General features: G+C 41.9%; 1 protein-coding gene across 1 annotated transcript in view; it reads right to left on the bottom strand.

The window, feature by feature from the left end:
• Positions 1 to 19,338, bottom strand: part of NCKAP1L (NCK associated protein 1 like) — a 41,179-nt gene that overhangs the window by 15,179 nt on the left and 6,662 nt on the right. Inside the window, exons 4-21 of the mRNA XM_057703937.1 lie at positions 18,608 to 18,664; positions 17,934 to 18,076; positions 16,930 to 17,020; positions 16,701 to 16,838; positions 15,838 to 15,886; positions 15,583 to 15,739; positions 11,112 to 11,168; positions 10,736 to 10,832; positions 10,207 to 10,316; positions 9,903 to 10,035; positions 9,422 to 9,503; positions 9,182 to 9,240; positions 8,820 to 8,965; positions 6,406 to 6,538; positions 5,998 to 6,117; positions 4,259 to 4,404; positions 3,817 to 3,948; positions 1,042 to 1,260 (exon numbers count right to left, since the gene is read on the bottom strand). Coding sequence (XP_057559920.1) covers positions 1,042 to 1,260; positions 3,817 to 3,948; positions 4,259 to 4,404; positions 5,998 to 6,117; positions 6,406 to 6,538; positions 8,820 to 8,965; positions 9,182 to 9,240; positions 9,422 to 9,503; positions 9,903 to 10,035; positions 10,207 to 10,316; positions 10,736 to 10,832; positions 11,112 to 11,168; positions 15,583 to 15,739; positions 15,838 to 15,886; positions 16,701 to 16,838; positions 16,930 to 17,020; positions 17,934 to 18,076; positions 18,608 to 18,664 — 2,069 coding nt within the window. The remainder of the gene's footprint in view (positions 1 to 1,041; positions 1,261 to 3,816; positions 3,949 to 4,258; positions 4,405 to 5,997; positions 6,118 to 6,405; positions 6,539 to 8,819; positions 8,966 to 9,181; positions 9,241 to 9,421; positions 9,504 to 9,902; positions 10,036 to 10,206; positions 10,317 to 10,735; positions 10,833 to 11,111; positions 11,169 to 15,582; positions 15,740 to 15,837; positions 15,887 to 16,700; positions 16,839 to 16,929; positions 17,021 to 17,933; positions 18,077 to 18,607; positions 18,665 to 19,338) is intronic.

Below are 19,338 nucleotides of genomic sequence, written 5' to 3' on the forward strand. Positions count from 1 at the left end.
GTCACCCAGTCTCCAAATATTCCCTCCTGACCTCTGGGCAAGCTGAGAAGGCCTCCAGCCAGTGTCAGCAGAGGTCTTCACAATCCCTGCCACTCACCCAGGCACTAGCTCTGGGCCTAGGTCTTACAGAAGTCACAAGCTAACCACAGGTAGGTCAAAACCAGCACTCAAACATGAGGTTTTTTCCTTTTAATCTGAATTAGTTGTCAATTTTTTGAAACTGAGAGATTTTACATTAAAAATAAGGATCTAGTGGGGCAGCGATCAGATGGAGCCAAGTGGTGGCTGCCCCCTTTTAGAGAGGCATGTCCTCTCCAACTACTCAAAGTCCCCACTTAGCCTACAACACCCACTTAACTTACCTGTCAGGCCCCTGTTGGCATTTGTATGGCAAACCTTGTCTCAGGCTTTCCCCCTCTTCAGGGGGTTCTCGCAGCCTGGCTCCTGCTGAGCTGACATTGGATTAAGAACGCCACCCAGTGGCTTACGGAGGTAGGAATCCAGCTCGTTTCCATCCTTAACACTCAAAGGAAATATTGCTGATTCCTGCCTCCTCCAGTTTGGGGGGAGGAGGCCCCTTTCCCTATGAAGAACAATCTGTGAGACACAACATGGTCATATTGGGAGGTAAGGAGAAAGTGCTCCAGAGAGATGGTGTGAGACAGAATGGTCTTCAGAGGGAGAAGCTGGACGAAAAGAGAAATAAGAGAACTTCAGAAAGAGGAAGAGAGATCATTTGAAATAAAAACAGTAAGAATCCAGAAAAAGAAGGTTAGGAACTGCAGATTAAGAGGAAAAGGGTCAAGTTGCTACAGACTAGGTCAATGGATGCTACATGGAAGCTTAGAAAGAAACCTCATGGTAGACAGAGAGGGTCTGAGTCTGCCCCAGTTTACAGCTCTAGTCCTTAGGCAGAAACAAGCCTCTGTTTGGGAGTCTATGACCCTAGGAGCTAAAGTGGCTGGTCCCGACATCCTACTGCATAAAGGAAAAAGTGCTAACAAAGAAGTGAAGCTGTGAGAGAGGATAAGCAACACTGACCAGTTTGTGTAGAGAGTGGTGATAGTCTGTTCCCCACTCGAGTCCAGTGGCTGCGTCTGCTGCAGGAGGGCGTTGCGGATGACTCTGGACACATCTGCACCCAAAAACTGGGCCAGTGACTGTATGAAACTGATGTACGCTTTGACTCCTGACAACAGCTCAGAAGGCCTGGCAATCTCCTGGGTTGTGGCATTGTAGCCAGCCAGCCACACAATGGCTCTGGGTGACAAAAACCATAATCACAATCCTAACGGCAAATATAGTAACAGTTACCACATTTATGCTGTGTTCCAGGTGCTGTACTGTAATTTGACTGCATGCATTATCTCGTGTACATCTGATAGCAACCCAATAAGGTAGGTACAATTATTATCCCCGTTTTACAGATGAAGAAACCAAGACACAGGGATAGTAAGCCACTTGCCATCTGTGAGGACCACACAGCTGGCAAGGGGCAGAGCTGGGACTTGAATCCAATAACATTTGATTCTCAGTCACCAGGCTCTTCTGCCTCCTCTGGAGAAATTAGATCAGGTGGTAAAAGACCTGGGCTCCCAAATGCCATCTAACTGTACGTGCTGGCTCACAACCTCCTGCATTCTCAGGGCAAACGTTTGTCTATTCTCCTTGGAAAGAAGTAATTCCAATCACTGTCAGAAATGGAAAACCACACCCAGAAATCCTTAGAAGTGCAGCACAATCCTGAGTGGCCATGGGATGCCAGGTGGAGAGAGTGTACACTTGGCGGGCACGCAGCTATAGCCAACCTTAGAGAAGGCAGAATAACTGTCCATGCTGTATTATTTTAGGGCCACACCAGGAATGCCCCTCCCCACTGGACTCCCAGCCCCTTCCAAAATACCTTCCCCAGGAACCTGAGAATTCACAATTAGAGTCAGTCCTCTGCCTTAAGGCTTTCTCCCTTGTTAAAATGTAAAGTAGGGGAAAGAGGAGCATCAGACTTTGTCAACACAAGCTTTTGTCAGTCACCTGCACATCAATATGGAAGAGTCCATCAGGTTCTCCCTAAAGCCACAGATGTTTGGGAGTTTTTTTTTTTCTGTTTCTGGAAAAATGTTTATGGCAGGGGAGGGGAAGGAAACGGGAGGGCCTGCTCCCCAGATGAAAAGGAAAAGAGAAGAGGTACCATTCAAGGAAAAAACACTACAGAAGGGATAGACTAGAGGCAAGCCTAATCTATTTTAGAGTTTTCATTGAGGCCAAATCTTTAGGCCAACCTCAGGGCTTTAGCAACAATGATGCCAGTGAAGAAAGTATTCGAGATATTCGGGGAAAGCTAGAATACCACACCCACGCTGCTCCAGGGCCTGTTAACCACTGCCAGCTTCTGAAAGTTTACACGTGGATGATTATCAAATTGTCATCTTCTTGACATTTTGTATGCACCCGAGACATTTCCCACCATATAGCTAAAGTGTATGGAATGAAAACAAACTAATTTTACTGTCACCCAAGCAAAAACCTAATTGAAAAATAAGTATGCATCTCCTATAATCAAGGCACAGACTCCTAACTGTTCTCCCTACTTCTGTCCTTGCCTCCCTTGTACAGACACAGTGAATTTACTGAAATATTGAATGAAATCATATTCCTGCTCTGTTCAAACCCTGCCAAGGCTCCGCGTCTCACTCAGAATCAAAACCAAAGTCCTTACAATGGCATAGAGGCACCTGAATAGTCAGTCTGCTACTCCTCCAGCCTCTCAGACCTCATGTCCTACCAGTCTCCCCAGCTCATACTGGCCTGCTCCATGTTCCCTGAACACACCAGGCATGTTCCCACCTCAGAGCCTTTGCACTTGCCGTTTCCTCTGCCTGGAATGTTCTTTCCCTACATAGTTGCCCACTGGCTTCCTCAATTCCTTCAGGAGTTCACTCAAATGCCACTTTCTCAAGAAGGTCTTCCCTGGCCACCCTCTGTAAAATGTCACCACCACCACCACCACTACACACTTCCCATCTCCTTTTCCTGCTTAGCACTTATCATTTTCTAATCTGCTATATACCCTACATTCTTATTTTGTTGTCTGTCCCTCCCACTAGAAGGTAAGCTTTATGTGGCCAGGAATCTTTATTTCTTTTGTATACTGCTGTATCAACAGCTTCAAGAACACTGCTGACACACAATAGATGTCCAATAAATACTTGTTAAATGAATGAGTACACACACTATGTATTGCAAAATGAAACACAGAAGACTAGGAGATTATTCATAAAAAAACTTATCCCCTCACTCCCCAAATTTTCTGACTACAGTGCCCAATTTCAATATAAGGAATGTTCCTGCAACTTTAGGGGGCAATAGAATGAGAGGCAAAGTGGAAGGAAGGGAGTTTATTTTGTTGAGGCCTATATATGTCACTCATTATTATCTTTAATTCTCTACCAATTCTCAGTTACAGGTAATTCTCATTATAAGGCAAATATCATTATCCGTACTCTATAGGATAATAGGCTATTAGGATAGGATATTAAGGCTCAAACAAGTTAGGTAACCTGCTCTGGTGTCTTAGCTAACAGCATCAACAGATCTGCTGACTGCAAAGGCCCCACCCACCCTACTAAACCAATGGTGACCAGTTCTGGTTGTTCACCAAAACCACCTATAGAGGTTTGCGGTTCTTTTCATTTATTTGTTTTTGGTAGAGATGCTTGGGACCTATGCCAGATTGACTGCATCAGAATGACCACTGAGATGGACCTAACTTTGAGAACTACCATACAAAGCAAAGAGAAAATGAGGGAAGAGTGATACCTGTTGAGTCTGGCCTCCAGATGGCTGCTGAGATACTCAGAAGGGAAGACGGTGTGTTCGAATACAGAGAAACTGGGTACGTGATTCATTGTTAGTGCCAGTTCTGTCAGGTTTAGGTGCAGCTTGTCCATGCTGAGTAAAATCGAGAAAGTAAAATGAGCCTCCATTACAGGTCTGGCCCTGCCTGCTAGTATCTGGGGAGGATGTGTCAGGCCCATGACCCTCAGACCCCTTTCATCTTCTAGAAAAACTCAGCCTAGAACAGTACACATTGATGGTGACTTCAAAGGCAAAGTAGGAAATTCACATTTTAAGGGCTTTTCCATATCTGTCATTCCCCACCACTTCTTCCGCACTCTTTTGCTGTATCCTATTCCCTCTTCCCTGTGCTTCCCTTCTTTGAGGTAGTGCCCTGTTGGCCCTCTAGGGCCCAGGCCCTCACTTGGTGACAATGCTGCGGTTCTTCCGGTGACTCTCAGCTCCTGGCTTGTCCCTCTCAGGCTCTCCTTTTCTGGGAGTCTGCCTCTGCTTTATGGTTTTCTTGTTCTTGGCCTTGCTGATGGTAGTGGCACAGTGTTTAGGTAGAAGCTTTAGAAACAAACACAAGTGAATGGAGAAATGAGATTTGTTCCTAAAACTGCCGAGTAATCCATCTAACAGCTATAAATAGGTCCCTCCCTTACTGTCTGTTCTTTCCTCGTTCTGCATTTCTCTATCTTTCCTTCCACGCATCTCTTCATTTGGAATTACTCTTAGAGCCAGATAACAGCCATGAGAAAACTGTTTTTCTTACTTTATAGTCACACTTGGTTTTTTTAAAGTCCAAGCTCCTACTCTTTCCAAACAATCAAGTCTATCGATGGGCAAAGATGTGTCAGCCTTGAAATTATGCGAAGGTGTCTGTGGTAGATTCTGAAGGTAGTTCCAAAAAAATGTAACTCCATTAGCAACAGCAGCATCACTAATTATTTATTCAAAATGATAACTCTGGAGGGACCAATACTCATTTGCAAAAGTTTTGGTCTGTGTGAAAATAATACTTACATCATGTTTTAGTCAACCCTGATACAGCACTGAGCAAATATCTTTAACTGTGTCCTTTGCATGTAGTAGGTATTCAGGCTGAGTGATGAACATACCCATGATTGTACTTGTTTACATATCTCCCTTGCATTAATTATTTAAATTTCTTTCAAACATGTATTTGTACTCCTTTTTCCCTTAAACTGGGACATTTCCTAAGGGCAGGAACTGTGTGCCTTTCTTTATGGGACCCCATCCCAAAAACCCAGTACAGGGCTTAGTGCCCAATAAATACCAAATAATGTAGCAGTTAACATCTATTGAGAATTGCATACCAAATATTTAACATACTCTATTTCATTTCATCTTTATGATACTTCTGTTAAGAAACCATTTTTATCCCCGTTTTACATATGAGAAAATGGGAGGGTTAAGTAATAATATAACTGCACATATGTACACACACACACACGCACATGCACACACACGCGTACACACACAGCCTGACTCCCCTCCTACCAAAGTTGCTATGAAGCCCGACTCAAACCCAGGGAGGGTGGGTAGTCTAGGAAACCTGAGAGAATCCAGGGCAACAGCAGAACAAGTTCCTCATTTTCAAATTTTCTATAAATTTAGGTTGAGCTAATCATGACCAGGTGCTGTGAGTCAGGCAAGGGACGGGAGGGGAAAACAACAGACAAAGACACAAAAGCAGCCCTGAGGATAAACACAGAGGAGGTGCCTGGAAATGTGCAGATAGCTACAGGTTAGGGTGCGATGGACAGAAAGGTGAGACAAGACAGGTGAGCTGGGGCCACTGTTCTAAGTATGTGTACACAGGGTAGAGGGAGGAGGAGAAGTAAATTAGAAAGTTAACTCATCTCTTGGAACTCTGCAAATGAAAGCACAGATTTTGTTGGAGTGCAGCTGTTCAAATAAGAGTATTTTTAGACACCTCTATTGAGTCCCAAGGGAGTAAAGCCTGAAGGGACTACACTAAGAAAAGAAGTCTGCCATAAACTCATGTACACAAAAGCCCTAGCCCTACCTGAAAGCGTTAGAGAACTTGGCGTTTGAGAAGAAGACAAAGATAGATAGAGGGGAAGGCACTGAGGGACGGCAGAGGGAAGACTGAAACAGAGAGAGGGCTGAGTTTACCTGCTCGCTCAGGTTTCGCTGTTCAGCACAGATCTCCAGGACACAGTTGCTGGTCTGCTTGGCCAACTCTTCCAGGAAGGAGTTGCAGTGATGAAGGCCATGGTTCTTCAGGTGGGGGTACTTCAGAGAAGAGGACCCAGGGAAGAAACTGTCATCACCAAGACAACCACTTCTTCCTCATAATACTGTTCTGACCCTCAGCCTGAGCCACCCACTCCTACAGAAGAAAATGAGACCCAGAGAGAGTATACAATTCTACATAAAGCTGAGACATTTTGGGACTTGCATCAGATACCTATGTTTGTACCCTTCCTGGGACCAAAATCAACCCTTAGAATTGGATATTTGGGGAAATAAGAATGAGATGTGATTAGAGAGATGACAGGGTTTGGAATTCGGGGTGCTCACCTCCTCTGGGCACATCTCATGAGTGCAGTGGACAAAATGAGCACAAATCAGGGGGAAAGCAATGGCGTAACGCAACATGGTGGGTTCCTCCAGGGTCACAGCAAACATCTTCTCAAAGGTACGGAGATGAAAGCTGCAGAAAAGGGGGAGGGAGACTTACAACCAGGGTTTAGGAGCTGGTCCCTTTGAGAAAGAATATTCACTCTTTCGATACATACTTGTTGATATTATCCCCTCCCTCCTTAAATTTCCCTACCCTTAAGGTAGAAAGGAACCCAAGAAACTCAACCCTTTCCGACTTTTTTTTACTGGATCCCAGGACAGGTTAGTATTGGGTTGCCCAAAAAGTTCATTTGGTTTTTTTCACTAAGATGGCTCCAGTAGCACTTAGTTGTCTTTAACTACATTTAACACAGTTTTGTTAAATTGTATTGTGACAGCTATCATATCAGTGTGCCCTTAAAAATAAGCCTATCAAAATCGGTGAATTTTTGTGTAGCCATTTTAATACTGAAGATGGGAGGAAAAAAAGCAACATTTTCAGCATATTATGCTTTATTATTTCAAGAAAAGTAAAACGCAACTGAAATGCAAAAAAAGATTTGTGCATTGTATGGAGAAGGTGCTGTGACTGATTGAATGTGTCAAAGTGGTTTGCAAAGTTTCATGCTGGAGATATATCGCTGGACAATGCAGTTGAAGTTGATATTGATCAAATCGAGACATTAATTGAGAACAATCAACATTATACCACGCGGGAGGTAGCCAACATACTCAAAATAGCCAAATCAAATGCTGAAACTCATGTGCACCAGCTTGGTTATGTGAATCACTTTGATGTTTAGGTTTCGCATAAGTTAAGGTAAAAAAAAACCTTCTTGGCGGTATTTCCACGTGTGATTTTCTACTTAAACATAACAAAAAGATTCCATTTTTAAAACAAATTGTGACAGGCGATGAAAAGTGGATATTGTACAATAATGTGGAACAGAAGAGATTATGGGGCAAGTGAAATGAACCACCACCAACCACACCAAAGGCCAGTCTTCATCCAAAGAAGGTGATGTTGTGTATATCGTGGGATTGGAAGGCAGTCCTCTATTATGAGCTCCTTCCAGAAAAACCAAACGATTAATTCCAACAAGTACTGCTTCCAGTTAGACCAACTGAAAGCAGCACTTGATGAAAAGCGTCCGGCATTAGTCAACAGAAAATGCATAATCTTCCAACAGGATAACGCAAGACCACATGTTTCTTTGATGACCAGGCAAAAAATGTTACAGCTTGGCTGGGAAGTTCTGATTCACCCACCGTATTGACCAGACATTGCACCTTTGGATTTCCATTTATTTCGGTCTTTACAAAATTCTCTTAATGGAAAAAATTTCAATTCCCTGGAAGACTGTAAAAGTCACCTGGAACAGTTCTTTGCTCAAAAAGGTAAAAAGTTTTGGGAAGACGGAATTATGAAGCTGCCTGGAAAATGGCAGAAGGTAGTGGAACAAAATGGTGAATATGTTGTTCAATAAAGTTCTTGGTAAAAATGAAAAATGTGTCTTTCATTTTTACTTTAAAAAGCAAAGGAACCTTTTGGCCAACCCAATAATATCTCCTTCCCTTTTCTTGTACAAAGTTTGCTACTCCTCCCTCAGAACCTCTGCACGATTTGGGCCCTGATTTAGAAGTCCCTCAGTACTACTAATTCACATCCCTCCCAAAATTTCACATTCAAGTTCCAGAAAACTTTCTCTGATCAATTCTATGTGACTGATCTTTCCTCAGCCCTGTATCATCCCAACATCATGCACGTTAGCCATTATGATGTTAATGTCCTTCTCACACGCAGGTATTATACCCCCCCACCCCTGCTGCACGCAAAGAACAGAGCCAACATATTGTGTTGTGTGTTTGATCCCTCAGAGGATAGAATTACGCACAACAGTGGTCACTTAGTAAAGGCCAAGTGATAGCTAAGGAAGACAAACTAATTTGCATTCTCTAAAGGCCCTGTTTCCCAGCCCTTCCAATTATTTTCAGTCCTCTCCACTAAACTTCCAAGTTTTCCATGCCTCTTTTAAATCACAATGTCCCAAGAATAAAAAGAAGCCTAAGAAGTTTCCAAATATAACAGTTTCCAAATATAAAGACAATCAATGAATTATCTCAGAGAAGGGAAGGCTGTGTGAGTCCAACTGGCTTTCCTAAAGAAAGCCAGCATGAAAGGGAATCAACTTCAAATTCCTACCACTTGATGAAAGCTGGAATGAAGAAGCTGTGGAGTTTGAGCATCTCCTCCTTTAAAGAGATCTCAAAGAAAACAAGCCTTTCTGGTGTATCTGGAGGAATCAGGGTCCTCCACAGAGGCCAGGCAAGAGATTGGATCAATTGATAAAGAACTCTGAGTCAGGACATACCAGAAAGTAGATAAATCAGAAGTTTCCACCAGCATATTCTCTACTGAGTCCAGCATTCGAGAGTGAAAGACAATGAGGTTCATCACCTTGGCTAAGTCGGGGTTCTCGTGCAGGTGCAGGGGAGCCTTACCCACACTGGTATATGCCTATGGGTAGAGTTGGGAAAAGGGTGGAGAAAAACAAGATAAATGAGAAAGACTCCCAGCCTCGGGACTACAGTTTGGCCAGGATTTGTCCTGTCCAATCAGCAGTTTTCAGTGTTGAATCATTCCATACAGCAGAGCTCAGGAGTTAAAAAGAGAAGGGATAGTGAGGGAGGAAAAACCTTGAAAATGAGGGACCATTAACAGAAACAGACCTACCTGTAGACGGAACCAGTCCAGCCTCAATCCAGAAAATTCAAATTTCTCTCCATTATCAACTGCAAGAAAAACAGAAATTTAAAAGGAAATAATAAAATGGTACCTCTAGCCAACTGCATGGAATAGTATAATAGGTCCTCCTCAAAGTCATCTTGGCTATTCCCTGGCTCAAGAGATCAATATTTTTAGAAAAAAAAGATGTTTGCCCTCACTCTTCCTCCTCCACTTCCCTCCAGTTACCTTGTTTGAGATTCAGAGAGGAGAGAGTACTGACGAATGAGGACATTATGATGGACTCCTCCTCAGGACACACAGACAGGTTCTAAAAGAGAAGGTGGAGTTACCATCAAGGGGCATAAGTTCCACCAGGATGGAAACAAGGACCACAAGTCGCAGTCAGTGTGTGGAGGTAGAAAGAGCTGCCAAGTGCCACACACAAAGAGAAAGAGCCAAGCAAGACACGGAGGCAGCTTCCTGAGTTCCCTGCCATGCTCACACCCCACTGCCCTTTACTTTTCTCTCCCATTTCTATGTAGCATCACTTGGGGAAAAAAAATTGCTGCGATTATTAGCCCTTTTTTAAGCTTTAACAAATGTAGAGGGGAAAATCTGGCTTTCTGACACACAATCTACAGATAATGAGATTCGACCAGGGTGGCCCTCAAGGGAAAATGACCAGGGATCACCCCAAAATTTCCAAAGTATCACCAATTAAACATACTTGAATGATGTCACTGAGCACAAGAGCATCAAATCTGGCCAGGTACTGAAGGTGGTATTGCTGTATCACTTTGATGTGTCTTCGGACCAGAGCCCTAATCTCCTCCAACAAGAAAAGCAGTTCTGCAATGCTCCTACAAAGTTGAGGATGGAAAGAGAGAGCTGTATGAGACTGAAAACATAACCCAAGACAAAGACAGTGATGACAGGGCAGAAACTGAGACCTCCTGAGGTCATTTGATGCCTCCCTGTCCCTTTTCCCAGTCCACCTAATGTCAAGATTCTTAACCATGCCAAGTACTAACACGTCAGCATAGTCCTCAGGTGTCTTCGTCTTGGTGACATTTTCTGCGTGGCGAACCAGCCAAGTGACCTCATCACGAATGAAGGACAGGGCCATGAAAGCAAAAAGGGCCTAAGAAGGGGACAGGGACTATGAGAATTTTCAACTTTAAAAATGGATTTCAAATCACAGAGAAAACTATCATGAAAATATACATACAGATACAACTGTGTAACTATACCAGCAACGGTGTCCAGTATTAAACACAGAGACCCACAAAAAAACTATCTGTCTTCAATTAGTTCACAGTCAAATAGAGGATAAGTCAAGTATACAAACAGCTATAATGTATGATATTCTATGATAGTGCCCAAAAAAGAGACACAAAAAGTTTTAGACTACTCCAAGAAGATTCTAGGGAACCAGCATATACATAAACGAACAGAACAAAAAACTCAGAAACGTAAAAACTCATGAATGCCAAGTCACCCCCAACATAGCAGTCTTTTATCATTGGACATCGTCCCTCTCCCAACGTTTCTTTTTCTTGCCTTGGGACCCAGTAATCCTGGTTCATCAGTTAACACAGTCTCCATCTCCTTCACAGCTATCCGCAGAAACTGGCGCCGTTGAGAGTGAAACTGGCCACTGAGGAAAGAAAGTGGAAATTAGAGAATATTACCTCTCCCATCCTTAAAAATCTTGCAAAGGCAGTGAGGAAGAGAGCTGCATTTAGGAAAGGGTGTCAGCTAGGGGGAAGGTTCAATGCCACAGTTAGACTTGGTAAGGAAGCACAAGAACCTGTGGGGCAGCAGCAAGTTCTTGGGTTGAGACAATAAGGCTGTACAGAAACTGGGGTGGCTTGGGTGAGAACAGAGGTCAGGAGAGATTCCTCTTCCTCTGGAAAAGCTCGTCCCCCACCTTTACCTGTTTGCAATTGCATGTTCCTTGCTTTCCTTTATGTCTGCCACTCGCTTGCCATACCTGAGGATGACATATGCACAGAAGGGTTGGCCATACCACCGGCTGAAGGCCTTACCCCACATTCCCAGTCCAAACTAGAGCCTTGCAGGGAGCATGGGCAGCCCTCACCATCAGGATTTTTCCAAACCCTACTTTTCACCCTGGCCTATTAACAAGAGACTCATAGAGCTTAGAGTTTATCTAGTTTATGTCATTATTTTGCAGATAAAGAAAATAATACCTAGGGAAGAGAAATGACTTGCCCAAGGTCACGTAGGGTTTTAATGGCAAAGCTGGGACTAGATTTCTTGTCCTGTGCTCCTGCCTTGACACCCTCAAGCCGAAGTACTCTTCCAGGTTTGAGGGAAATACAAAGGAGCAATGCATAAATATGACACAGGCCCTGCCCTCAAGTAAAAGTAGCTACTCCTGCTCTCCCCTGGGTCTCATTCCCACCCACCCCCTCTTAGAATTTAACCTTAACTTCAAACTGAAAAAGTTATCCCTTTGTCACTTTAATCTCTCTCTCTCCACTGGTTTATTCTCTTTTCCCAATAAGCCTCCCTTATTCTAAAAGGACCCTTGCTTGACCCTCACAATCTACTGAACTTTGCCCATTCTCCCACAGCACCAAACTCCTCCAGAGAGACACCTTTACTCTTTTCCACCTCACCTTTCACTGACCCTTGAAGCCCAGATGACCTCAGACACTAAACAAACTGCTCTCTCTAAGGTCACCATCAACTTGGAATCACCAAATTAGATGGCCTTTTCATTGTTCTTTGTTTATCCACAATATTTGACTCTCCTGACCATATTTCTTTTTTTCTACTAGTGACCCATGCTCAAAAGTCCCACACTACTTTAGGCTCTGTGATCTCTACATCCCTTATATGTCTTCTCTTGTCTTGCATCTGTTGTTACCACATTAGTCAAATTTATAGCCTTTTGTTTCTCTTCTTCAAACCACCCCCTTGTTGAGCTTAGCACAGAATCAAAGAAATTTAGAGTTGGAAAGTATCTGAATCAAATCAGGATTCAACTCCATAGCATTCCTGGTGGGTAATTATTTTATCTTTTATATGGTACGATGGAAAGTGAGAGGATCGATTCGAAAAATGTGGAATGATTTCCTAATTCCATCTCTTATTAACTGAGTGACACTGAGACTGAGACCCCATTTTCTTATTTATAAAAGAAGATATTGGGACTTCCCTGGTGGTCCAGTAGTTAAGACTCCACGCTTCCACTGCAGGGGGCACAAGTGTGATCCCTAGTCGGGGAAACTAAGATCTCACATGCCGTGTGGCACAGCCAAAAAAAAAGAAAAAGATATTAATACATATACCTGAGTACAAGTAACAAAAAAATCAAATTAGATCATGGACTTCCCTGGTGGCACAGTGGTTAAGAATCCACCTGCCAATGCAGGGGACATGGTTTGATCCCTGGTCCAGGAAGATCCCACATGCCGCAGATCAACTAAGCCCATGCACCACAACTATTGAGCCTGTGCTCTAAAGCCCGTGAGCCACAACTATTGAGCCCATGTGCCACAGCTACTGAAGCCCACATGCCTAGAGCCTGTGCTCCACAACAAGAGAAGCCACCAAAATGAGGAGCACGCACACCACAATGAACAGCAGCCCCCACTCGCTGCAACTAGAGAAAGCCCCTGTGCAGCAATGAAGATCCAACGCAGCCAATAAATAAATAAATAAACAAATTTAAAAAAAAATCAAATTAGATCATCTATGTCAAAGAACTCCCTAAACTATAAATCTTACATGTTAGTGTTGTTCTTAGTGATGGGAAATAAATACCCTTCAAACATCCCTTCCACTCCCTAGAAGCAGTAATCATTAGAAAGTTTTTCTGTATATCCGTATCTATTTACCTCCTGCAACGTCTAATCACTAATCTTAGATTAACTCTCTCTTAAATCTGGCAATGAATTTTTAATGATAATACTCAGTTGTTGAGAGTATGAGGAATAAGTATTCTCATAGACTATAGATAATACATCTGTTTGGAGGACAATTTGGCAAGAGCTATTAAAATTTGAAATATACATATCCTTTACCCCAGCAATTCCATTTCTAAGCATCTACCCTATGGAAATGTTCACAAAGATACATGTCTAAGGATGTTCATTACAACATTGTTTGTGAAGGCTTAAAAAAAAAAAAAAAAAGCAGGGGTGGGCAGGTGTGGGAGGGAACACTTCAAATGTCCATCAATATTGGATTGGGTAAATAAATTATGTTACAACCACATAATGAAATACTATTTGACTGTTAAAAAGAATGTCTCTATAGACTGATATGCAAAGATATCCAAAATATAGTAAGTGAAAAAAAGAGAAGAAAAAAACAAAGCCAACTTCAGAATATAATGTAGAATGTGGATCCATTGCTTTTTATCAATTGCTTACATAAAGCTGAAAATACATCACACCTTTACATGTTCATATATATATACACAAGCATCTGGAGGACATGCACCAAGCTATTCTGGGAGGTGAGACTGTAGTCAACTTCCTCTTTGTATTTTTTACCTTTCTGGTATTAGTTTTGCAACTACAAGGATATTAAAAATTTGACCCCTTCCTAAATCCCACATCTCCTTCTCATTGTAGCTCCATCTCTATGCTTCCCTTTAAGGTCAAACTTCATGAAGGAGTTACTTACTAAATTCCTTATCTCCCACTGAGTCCTAAACCCACTGCAACCCAGGTTTTGACCTCAGTACTCACTGAAGTTATCCATAAGAAGGGCACTAAGACCATCTTTACAGCCAAATTCCAGGAACATTGTTTCCAGTCCTCATTTTATTTGACCTTTCAACATCATCTAACATATTTATAGATAAGGTCCTTTCTTCTTGGCCTGTCTTCTTCCCTTGCCTCTGTTGTTCCTCTTCTCAGCACCTCTCACTGATTTCTCTGCCTCTGCTGGCCCTTAAATTTCAGTGTTCCCAGAGGTTCTATCCCAGTCTCTTCTCACTCCACACATTCTCTGTGAGTAATCTCACCTACTCCCATGGCTTTGATTACCATTTTGCCAACCTTTATCTGAATCCAGAGTTCGCTCCTAAGTTCCACAACCACAAGGTAAAAGGTCTAACACACATCTATCTTCAGTGTTCTACATGTATTTCAAATTCAAACTGTTCAAAACTTAATTCACAACCTCCCCCCACAAACTAGCTTTTATCATATGTTCTTTATCTTAAGAAATACCAAGTATCCATTCCAGAAACCTTGACTTCATCCTCAATTCCTCCTAGTTTACTTAATTAATCTCTGCCTCTAGTTTTTCCCATCCAACTTCTTTTCTTACCTGCAGCTAGAGTGACTTTTTCTAAAATGCAAATATGATCGTGTCACTCCCTGTTTAAAAATCACTCAGTAGCTCCCTATCCTTTTTAAAACAGGCTCAAACTCCATGGCAGGACATCCAAGGCCCCAACTTACCTCTCCAAATCTGTCTCTTGACAACATCTTCATTTTTGTAACCTGGGCTATATGAATTTCTTAGAACTTGCCATGCTCCCTCTTGCCTCGAAATCTTGATAGTGTCTCTGCCTAGAATATCTTTCTCTGCCTTAAGCAACTTCCCTGCCTTTCCATCCCCACCCCCACCACTCCACCACACACACACGCACACATTTCACCTGTTTAATTCTTCAGGTCTATCTGTCTCCACATTTTGCTGGATCCTCCGGGGCCAGTTTAAGTATCCTTCTAAAGCACTTTGTGTTTATACATCATAATCCCTTATTATATCACAACAGTTTATCTGTTTTTCACTAATTTGCAAGCTCTTTGAGAGCAGAAATTCTGTCTTTTTTTTACGTCTTATTTAATCTTGATTTTTAAGATGATAATAAAATAATCAAATTAATATATTAACTCTTCCTCTCCAATAATGCTATGCTGTGTTATCTTGCCATATGTATTTTTTTTGGCCATATGTATTTTTAATGTCTTTTTTTATTTAATAAGCACATATATTCCACTTACAAAGTACCAGGCACTTTTCTACATGCTTTATAAATAGTTACTCTTTCATTCCTCATAACAACCCTATGAGGTAGGTCATAAGGAAGTACTATTATTATTTATAGATAAATTGAGGCACGGCATAGAGAAGTTAAGTAACTTGCCCAAGATCACATAGCCAGTAAGTGGTAGATCTGGAATTCAAACCCAGGTAATCTGGTTTCAGAGTCCATGATCTTAACCTCTATGCTATTTTATTAATTAATGTATCAAGTGAAGTACCTAGCAAGTAGTATGTATTCAATAAATGTTTCTTCAATAATTAGAATTACTTCTTAAAACCCGTAATTGGGACACTTATGGAGACTAGAAAAGGATGCCAGGAGGGGCTAAAAATCCCCCAAAAAGATGAGTTTGGAGCTCATATCTCACCCTTTCAAACTGCTAAACAGGTCCTCGGTGACCTTGTGCACCTGTAGCACATCCTCCCGGATGAGGGTGATGTACAGGGAGCCCTGCAGACACAGCTTCCACAGCTTCTGGCACTGGGTGTTGGAGTTGAGGCACCCGTGACAAAGAAGAAACCCAACTGTAGGTGGGTAAAAGAGTGCAGAGGAAGACGTTTAGAACTTGATCTCCATGTAACATGCTGCTATGTCTGTTACCACCTCATCCCACAAAACTTACTGACAATCCAGCGCTCCATCACTTCCACAGACAGGTACTCACAGGCCATCTATGAGAAGAGAGGCAGAGATAGTCTAGCAGTTATTTAACTTGGTGTACGCTAAAGACTAAGGCAGTCAAGACAAGGCCAGTCAAGCTACAATTCGAGTATTGAAACCAACTTTTATTTTACCAGACTAGATCAGGGCACTTTGATAAGCCAATATCTGGGAAACCTGCCAATAACGGAGGTGAGGCGCTCGAAGTGGAGTGAGGAAAAGAGAATACAGTTGAGAAAAGAAAAATAAACTTGGGCTGGAAGTCAGGACAAACAAATGGTTTGACATAACTTCTCTTCAACAGTTCAGGAGAGTAATACTCAAAATCTCATGACTTCCCTTTCCCTTGGATTCTTTTACCATGTAAAGTATAAATCACTCGCTCGGTGCTTCTCATACATCTTGTACCGTCAGTTGTATTTTTATGACTACATAGCATATCTTCCTAGACTAGACTATAAATTCTTTGAAGCAAGGACCTTGGGCTGATAGTAGTTGAATAAAAACACTTGTTAATTAACTGACATCTATGCTCAAGTTCCTGCTGGGCGGAATAGGTGCCTAATGACTCAATTTCATCCATTCATTCATTCTATGAACATTTATTAAATTCCTTCCATGGGCAGGCACACACTAATCCTGGTCCAAAGAAAAGCTCCAACCCAATCATGATTTTTTTAGCCACAAGAGGTGATCAACTCAGAGGCCTACCCTAGAAGAGGGCTAAAGCCTCTTAGGGCCGACACTTCCTGAAAAGAAGCACCCTCTACAGAGATGGCTTTGGAAAGAGAATGCTTCCACTGACAAGAGGAAAAGGGAACTCACTGTGTCTGAATTAGCAGGGTTAATCATGGCTGCAGGGGTGCTGATTAGACTTAGAAGCTGGGCACTGCGCCACTGCTCAGCCCCCTGGTTCCTTCGGACAAAGAGGAAGTGCAAAGAAAGGAGGGCTCCACTCACAGCCTATGGGGGAAAAAAAATGAATCTTCAGTGCCAATGACGGGGACAATATACTTCTGCCTGAGAAATTCTCCACTCTCTCAAGAAATCTTGCCTGTGTGTGAGGCCCAAACTCCTCTGTCAGCTTCTTCAGAGGGTGGTCATACTCTAAGACCATCTGACCCAGACGGGCAAAACTGGGGTCACTGGAAGAAAACATAGGAAAAAGGAGTTACAGCCCTCCCTTAAACATGACGTAAACTCTCATGTTTGCATATAGGATAATGATGTGTACATAGGCTGGAATTCTCTACCACCTTCAAAGATACTAAACTGTGAATTACATATACAGATAACCCACTCCAGGCCCAGGTATACTAAGATAGAATTACATGATCTGGGGCTGGTCCATGAAAGTTTCTTCCTTATAAGCACCTGAAATAGGGTTGGACACATGATAGGTACTCTATAAATTCATGTTGATTAGTTACAAATAAAGTAATATGGCTGGACCCAAATCTGTATACAACCCAAAAAGGTATAGACACATTCAAAGCAAATGGTAAGTCACATGCCTAGGTATTCATGTAGGCACATGGGAATACACATCTCACATAGAACAATGTTTCACAGCCCACTCTGGTCCATTTGGTCTTCATTTTTTCAGCCCTTAAATACTTTTATTTGCACTAACAGAAAGGCAAAGAATTGCAGATGATCCAAAATCCATTTATATTTGGCTTCAAATGTATTATCATATAATACTTACCTCTAATGGCCTTAACTTTACTAATATTATTCCTACCAACATTAAAAAGAATTTTCTTTGCCTTTTGCAATAACCTAAAAAGCAGAGTGGCACCCAGCCCAGGATTAAAAACTCATTAGAGACAGTGCAAATTGGATAACCCACTAGCAGATATTCAAGAGTTAACTATATGTAAAAGTGTACTTCTTAGTTATGCCTATAAGGATTCCAAATTGTTTTATTTTGCCTGTGTGGTCATACAGATTATAGATTCTCACATGAGAAAGCATGCCATCTATTTCCCTTGTATCCACTTTTACCTCATAGCACCATGTATGAGATTCTTCGTCTTGCATACCTTCTTAACTCACCTATGTCCATGCAGCATCTCATGGGCACAGTTGTACATGCCAATGAGTACCCGTCGATCCTCAATCCGTGATAGAAGTAAAATAACCGAAGTGTAAGTCACTATCAAGTCCAGGTAACTCCGAGTGAAGTCAAAGTTGAGATTCTACAAGGAAAATACATGGGGACCCAAGAATGACAAGGCCTATTAACCCCTGTCTCCTCAACCATTCCAGACAGTGCTAAACAGACTCTGGAAAGATCTATTTAGAAGGAGAAACTGACAAGACTGCAAATTCAGAAGGAGAGAATTGGAACAAAATTCAGGAGCTGAAAGTAAGCTTAAGATATAAGGAGGCCAGGAAATAAGGTAGCATTTAGACGTTGGAGGAGGTAGAATAAGAAAATTTTTATACGAATTTTGTATTAAATAAATCACATTGCTGATCTGCTTAAAATGTAAATACACTTTAATTTCAACATTTTTACAAAAGAATTATAGTCCTGGAATTAATAGCCATTCATTCATTATACAGTGTATATCATATCATATTATATTATATTATATTATTATTATATATATTATATTATAGTCCTGGGGGAATAGCCATTCCTCCAGTCCCATCTCACCCCACACTGTCCCAACAGAGACCATTTCCATGGCCCTAGGATAGAAGAGAATTGCCAAGAATCTTACGATATCAAAATGGCACTGGCAGGCATCAACGGTGTTGAGAAGTTCATATACATGATCCTGAGGGTAGAATCGGAGATGAGAATGAATAAGGAATCAAGAGAAGATGATATGACTACCAGAATTTGAGGGGAAGTTTCTCTCCCTTGGAGGTCCTAGAGAGCCACTAAATAACATAAGGGAGGCTTGCTGAATAGAGGGAGTTCCTCCTACGTGAGGGGCCCCTATCAGGCTACCCTGCCGGATGCCCACATCTCCACAGGCACAAGTAATTACTATATTAGGCACCCCAGGGTCCCCTTTCTGCACAAAAAAAGTTTACAAAATGCAGATCATCTGATAGGCTGTTTCTAAAATACCAAAAATCAGACCCATTTTTATTGATGAAGCCCAAAATCAGTCTGTTCTTTGATTCCATCTCCTGTTCTCCGAAGTTAATCATTAACAAATGGGAATACTACCCAACTTTCTACATGTTTACATTTGCTGATCACCTACCATGTGCTAAGTACTTACTAGGTAATTTACATATACTTCATTTAACCTTCATTCCAGTGTGAGAGGGATTCTTTTTCTTTTCATATATAAGTTTACCTAAATAAATCTGCAGTTTTACTGTGGACTCTTCCCTCCCCTCAACATCAGCACCCACCCTCCATCCTGCCCAACCCTCAAGTAAACAAGTTTAACAACCTAGTATGTTCTTTCTTTTCACCCTATTTATATAATTCTAT

This window comes from Hippopotamus amphibius, chromosome 12 (assembly GCF_030028045.1).
Source record: "Hippopotamus amphibius kiboko isolate mHipAmp2 chromosome 12, mHipAmp2.hap2, whole genome shotgun sequence".
NCBI classification, from domain to species: domain Eukaryota; kingdom Metazoa; phylum Chordata; class Mammalia; order Artiodactyla; family Hippopotamidae; genus Hippopotamus; species Hippopotamus amphibius.